Genomic DNA, 6,000 nt, shown 5'->3' on the forward strand with positions numbered 1-6,000 from the left:
GCTGAGCACTCCAACCGCCATCAAAGTCGCATGAAAGAGGCACTGGAAATTGTAACCCCGTCCTCCTCATGCCTCTCGCCTGGTGGACTGACCAACGGGAAGGAGAAAGACATGGGCACTAAGACTCTATGTCAGTGGCCGAGACCCTGGCCAATTCTTCACCATCCAATGCCGGACTCTTCCCCGGCGGCTCGACCCCTACATTGCCAAATGCCTCCTCAATTTCATATCGTAGAGGAGGGCGCTGAATCAAAGAGTTGATTCGGGCATAAGACCAGTAGGGAATGTGCTAGGGGGAGGGACTGCGGCATGGAAAAATTACTGAATGTGTTGGGGGCAGGGACCATAGCATAGAAAAATTACTAATTGTCTTAAGAAACAAAGTGTTATGATATGCTCCAGCCAGGTGTGACCCTGTTCTCCTACTGAACTTTTAACCCTGCCAGTTCATGCTTTGTAGTTCTCGCAAATAAAAGCCTTGCGGGACCCTTAGTCTGCACTACAAGCTGCGAGGCTCCCAGAGGGGGAGGGACGCGCTGTAGTCAGCTGGCCAGCTTAATAAAGGCTCCTAAATTTAAATTCTGAGTCGGTGGTCTATCTCGCTGATTGAACCCATAACAGTTAGGGGTGATCAGGCGGGCATGCAGAATGGTTAGGGGCAAATGAGGCAGGCAGACGAGTGGTTAGGGGTGATCAGGCAGGCAGGCAGGTGAGTGGTTAGGGGTGAGCAGGCAGGCAGGCAGAGTGGTTATGTTGTAATGTACCCCGCGAATCACAGAAGGACGCCTCAAGAAGTCGAATTAAAGAGTCACATTTATTGCAATCCGGGACTATGAGGGGCCATTCCCAAATCTCATAGTCATAAGATGTTGGCAAAACCAGACTTATATAGGCAAAGATCACAAAGGTATTGATTACATCTCAAGGTTTGGAATGAGGAACCTGGTTTGCAAAGAAGCAGTTTACAGAAGCAGAATTAAGCATGTTAATTATAGTTTTGTTGTCTCGGGGTCACTGAATTGACAGAAATACATTATCTAGAGTCCTGGGGTCTGGAATGAGGAACCTAGTTTGCAAAAAGCAGTTTAAACAGCATGTTATAAACACATTATCTAGAGCCCTTGGGTAACCTGGGTTAAACTTAGGCATGTTATCTAAATTACAGTTTTGGGTCTAGAGCCCTTGGGTAACCTGGGTTTATCTAAATTACAGTTTTGGGTCTAGAGCCCTCTGACCTTGGGATAACTGTGCTGTCCTTCCCAGGTGAAGGAAAAATGTGCTTTCTAAGACCAGTATGACCACAACCCATGGGATATTCACATTACAATCAATAACGCATTTGATCGAATGGGATGATTTATATAATTCAGAAAATCAAAATAACCTGTCCATTGTTAAACAAAGCAAATAGGTACCATAATTCAGTTAGGGGCAATCAGACAGGCAGGCGAGCTGTTAGGGGCGATCAGGCAGGTAGGCAGGCAAGTGGTTAGGGGCGATGAGGCAGGCAGGCAGGCAGAGTGGTTAGGGGTGATCAGGCAGGCAAACAGGTAAGCGCTTAGGAGCCAGTGGTCCGGATTGCAAGAGGGATGTCCAACTGCCAGTTTAGGCCCGATCCCTCAGGGATCCCTGTGGGATCGGACCTAAACTGGCATTCGGACATCCTCTGAGGGGTCCCGCATTGCGAGAGGGTGTGGGCTGGGCTGAGGGATCGCTCTCCCACCCCCCACAGATTTTTGTGCACTGGGCCTCTAGTTAAGAATAACAGTGTTGCCAAACCGGTTTGGCTCGGTGGATAGAGCGTCGGCCTGCGGACTGAAAGGTCCCAGGTTCGATTCCGGTCAAGGGCATGTACCTTGGTTGCGGGCACATCCCCAGTAGGAGGTGTGCAGGAGGCAGCTGGTCGATGTTTCTCTCTCATCGATGTTTCTAATTCTCTATCCCTCTCCCTTCCTCTCTGTAAAAAATCAATAAAATATATTAAAAAAAAAAAAAAAGAATAACAGTGTTGCCCTGGCTGGGTGGCTCAGTGGTTGGAGTATCATCCCATACACCAAAATGTTGCAGATTCGATTTCAAGAAAGGGCACATAGCTAGGTTGCCAGTTTAATCCCTGGTTGGGATGTGTGTAGGAGGCAACCTCTCAATGTTTCTTTCTCACATTGATAGTTTTCTCATTCTCTCTCTCTCTCTCTCTCTCTCTCTCTCTCTCTCTTATTAATGAAAGGATATCATCCTCAGGTGAGGATAAAAAGAAAAAGAATCCCAGTGTCCTTCCATCTCTTCTTGCTGTCATCCCTTAGTTCCTCAGCCTTAGTTTTCTATATCTGGCAGACTGATGTATAAACAACAGAAAGGAACTACGTATAAATCACTGAAGTTTTGAGGGTCAGGCTTAGATTGGGCAACCATTGCTTCTGTCTACATTCCACTGGCCAGAATGTAGAAGTAAGGGAGCTAGGAACTGTGGGTTTCCTGGGTACACAAGAAAAAATAAGATGGTAAATATTTATCATTCTTTACACCACAGTTCCTTTCAGTTGCAGGAACAGAAAACCCAACTCAAATAAGCTTTGTCAGAAAGGAAAATCTTTTCCTCTACCTTCTTAGATTTAGTTTGGGGAGGCTTGTGAATTAAACTGACAAAAGACAGGCTAGCAAGAGAAAAAAATATTTTAATCACATACTATGTAGGGGAGTTCACAAAGAAATGTGATTCACAGGGGTGATTAGAATTGGGGGCTTATATATCCTTTCAATAGGTGAAGGGGAGGGGTAAAAGGAGATGTGAAAACATAACACTTTTTAGGTGGAAGGGGGAAAGAGGGAAAACAAGAAACTTTTAGGAAAGATAAATGGGCCATTAGGGGAATAGATTAGAGATATGTTGTTTTGTGACAATGTTGTGGTTTAGGTGTGGTGACAATTCTTATGGTTTCTAAAGATATGAATCAACCTTTCCTAGTTGCTCCCTGGGAGGAGATTTAAGATAATTGAGTTTGTTTGTTTTTTTGTGGGGAGGCTCTGCCTTTAAGGCAGATAAGATATTTCAGGAATTCAAATGCCTTTAGCTAAAAATAATTTTTATGCTACAGTGTCTTATTCTGGACTCCTTCAGCTTAAACAGAGAGGGAATTTATTGGCTCGTATAACAGAGAAGTCTAGAGGTAGAATGGGTTCATGTTGGGTTTGATTTGAAAATTTATGATCTCAGGGATTGACTTCCGTTCCCAATGATTTATTCACCCAGCTCTCCCTCCCTCACATGTTAGTCTTATTCTCAGTTGGCTCTCCCAAGTAGCAAAAAAGAAAAAAGTTTGTAACTCTTCCAGTATTCACATTTGAACACCATATCATGCGGAGAAAGAAAACACTTCTCTTTTGTTGACACAAAAGTCCTGTGCTTCACTCTGATTGGCGTTTGAAACAAAAACTGATTCAAAGGGAGGTACGGGTGATTCTGATAGTTTTAGGCTGGTGGGATCATTTTTGGAGTTGTGGGTGGGGGTGGTAATTCCACCCACATTGCATGAGTGAAGAGAACAGAGTTGTGGAATGGAAGCTGGGAAATCACCTATATCCATTACACTCAGAACTGTGTGGAGCATGATCTCACTTAAGGAGAATGAGTACTATCAGGAGACTTAGACAGTGAGTACAGAATGGAAAGGGGCAGAAAATACAAATCAGTGGAAGAGAAACTCTTAAAAAATGAGGTGTAGACAGTAAGTCAAGAGAACCAAGAGACGAATGTTCTAGAAGCCAAGGGATAGAGAAGTCAAATCATCCAAATTACTTCCTGTGTGTTGATTTCATAGTCATCAGACATCCTTTGTATTTTGGATTCTCATGTAAATGTTCCTTTTGAGTGACAATGTGTCAACCAGAGTTTTCTGGTCTTCATGGCAGTTATGTTTTTCACGAAAGAAAAAGGAATAAATTGGGATTTTGTTTTATATATCAGCTTCTAGTAAGTTTGGTTGGCATGAATCATCCCCCTGGATTTAAATTAGCTCTGAGGGCTATGGACTAAAGGGGCCACATGCTAACCTGACAAGCTCATGGAAGGCCTGCATGGCAGTCTTGCAAACTCAAACCTAAAGTAACCACAAAGGATGGTTGGAAATTAAACTTTAACTAAAAGCAGTTATGGTGGGTAGATACCTCCTAGGCTGGTATCTTCCCGGACAAGATCAAGCTTTACTTTAACTGAGTCTGTCTTTTTGCATCTACGGTAACATATCCTTGAAATGTCAGGGTAACTTGTAACTTCCCTTTTTCGGGATCCCTCAGGCCACAACCAAATGCCCTGGGTGCCAGGACAGGAGACCACAAATTCCTTGTTATTGTTATCATGTTAATTATTGACTGTTAATTATCCTGTACCCAGCTAAGTAAAAGAAGTATGTGTCTATCATTTTACTCTTTATCCAATCCCAGAGGGTTCCCCACTTTGCTTTCTCCCGCCTCTCTAATCTATCACCAATGGATTTCATGTAACCCACCTACGTCTCCTCCTTTGATTGCAATGTATAAAAATAGATGAAAAACCACCATTCTCTGGAGCATTATCCCAATCCGTTGAGATTCTGCTTCCCGGCAATTGTTGACAGTTTGGCTCAAATAAACTCACAAAAATTCTGTACAGGTTTGTATATTTTTACGTTAACAGGGCTAACAACTTGAAGTTTCTGTCTCTTCAAATTGAGGACCAGGCTCTAGAATACAGAGTGAAATCTTAAGTTCACTTTCATACTTTAACATGCTTTGCTAAGTTAAGTTCACTTTCATACTTTAACATGCTTTGCTATTTCTAATATTTGAAATATAATGACTTAAAATTTGAAATATATATTTCAAATATTTGAAATATAATGACTTAAAATTGTGCCAAGGTTTTTGACAGTTTAGCTTTCCATGTTTGTCATTTTTTTTATTATTTTGTGTCTTTTCCTTTCCATGTTTGTCATTTTTTTATTATTTTGTGTCTTTTCCTATAAAGCTTATTTTCAAGGTGAGCAGAATATCCTTGGCCCAGTTGGGAAAAGAGGTCCTGGTTATTTGTAGCCATACCAGGCCTCTAGGGGTGATGCAAGTCACCTTTGGGGAAGATGGATCTGGGAATGGTAACCAGTAAGGAAGCAACTATCACCATAAACAGCAGAGAAGAGCCTGGAGCAGTCATAATGAGGAAGAAGAAACTAATTCAAATAGGGAGCAAGAATAGTAGTATTCAGTTGATCGAATATTGTGTGCAGCGATCGTGTGTGTGTGTTCGGGATCTAACAAGAGGCAAGATTTCAAATCCAAGTCACTCCCAAGAGCTGGACCATCACTGCCATTGATGCTGTGAAGACAACCGGGAGAGGAAACGTTCCTCACAGGTCAGAATGCAACGTCTATCAGGTATGTGTGCGAGCCGTTTCTTGGCAAGTGTTCTTGCAAATGCACGTATCTGAACTTTTTTTCCTCTCGTTATGACGGGCATCCATACGGCAGAGTTAGGAATTTAAAGGAGACGCCAGCAAAACTGCGTGTCTGAAACAAATTTAGTAACACCGGCCAGTTATGAAACGAACCTGACTTCACTTCTTTTTCTCCTCCGGTGATGTCTTCGCGCCTTAGCTCTGTCGAGCTGCTCTGCAGCGGTGCCCCTCTCCCTCGCCCTCCTTCCAAGCCTGCGGGGAACGAGCTGGTCCACGACGGAGGCCCCGCAACGCTCGTCTCCACGTCTTCCGATTCCTCGTAGCCCCGACCTCAGTATGGCTTGCCCCGGGCGGTTAGGGAAGACGGGTGGTGAGTGCCTCCGCCCCCCTCGGCCTCAGGTTGGTGGGCCGGCTTTCGAGGCATGCGAGGCGGCTGACTTGTCAGCCCCGCTCCCCGGTCTGTGGGGAATCCGGGAGCCTGGACTTCACAAGCCCTCACCAAGAGCCATACCGTGGATTAAGGGGTGCATATTGGTATATCATGCGGTGTCCGTTGCTGGAGGTTAAGTGCCTG

The 6,000-nt window shown here is 44.1% G+C and overlaps 1 protein-coding gene and 1 long non-coding RNA gene across 2 annotated transcripts in view; one reads left to right on the forward strand and one right to left on the reverse strand.

Annotated features, from left to right (window-relative positions):
* Nucleotides 1-5,760, reverse strand: part of LOC111825373 — a 39,020-nt gene extending 33,260 nt beyond the window's left edge. Inside the window, exon 1 of the long non-coding RNA XR_002828532.1 lies at nucleotides 5,580-5,760. This is a non-coding gene — a long non-coding RNA (uncharacterized LOC111825373). The remainder of the gene's footprint in view (nucleotides 1-5,579) is intronic.
* ZNF280D (zinc finger protein 280D) overlaps nucleotides 5,028-6,000 on the forward strand; it is a 118,313-nt gene continuing 117,340 nt past the window's right edge. Inside the window, exon 1 of the mRNA XM_023751614.1 lies at nucleotides 5,028-5,406. Coding sequence (XP_023607382.1) covers nucleotides 5,391-5,406 — 16 coding nt within the window. The 5' untranslated portion in view covers nucleotides 5,028-5,390. The remainder of the gene's footprint in view (nucleotides 5,407-6,000) is intronic.

The sequence above is a fragment of the Myotis lucifugus genome, unplaced genomic scaffold (assembly GCF_000147115.1).
Source record: "Myotis lucifugus unplaced genomic scaffold, Myoluc2.0 scaffold_23, whole genome shotgun sequence".
NCBI lineage: Eukaryota > Metazoa > Chordata > Mammalia > Chiroptera > Vespertilionidae > Myotis > Myotis lucifugus.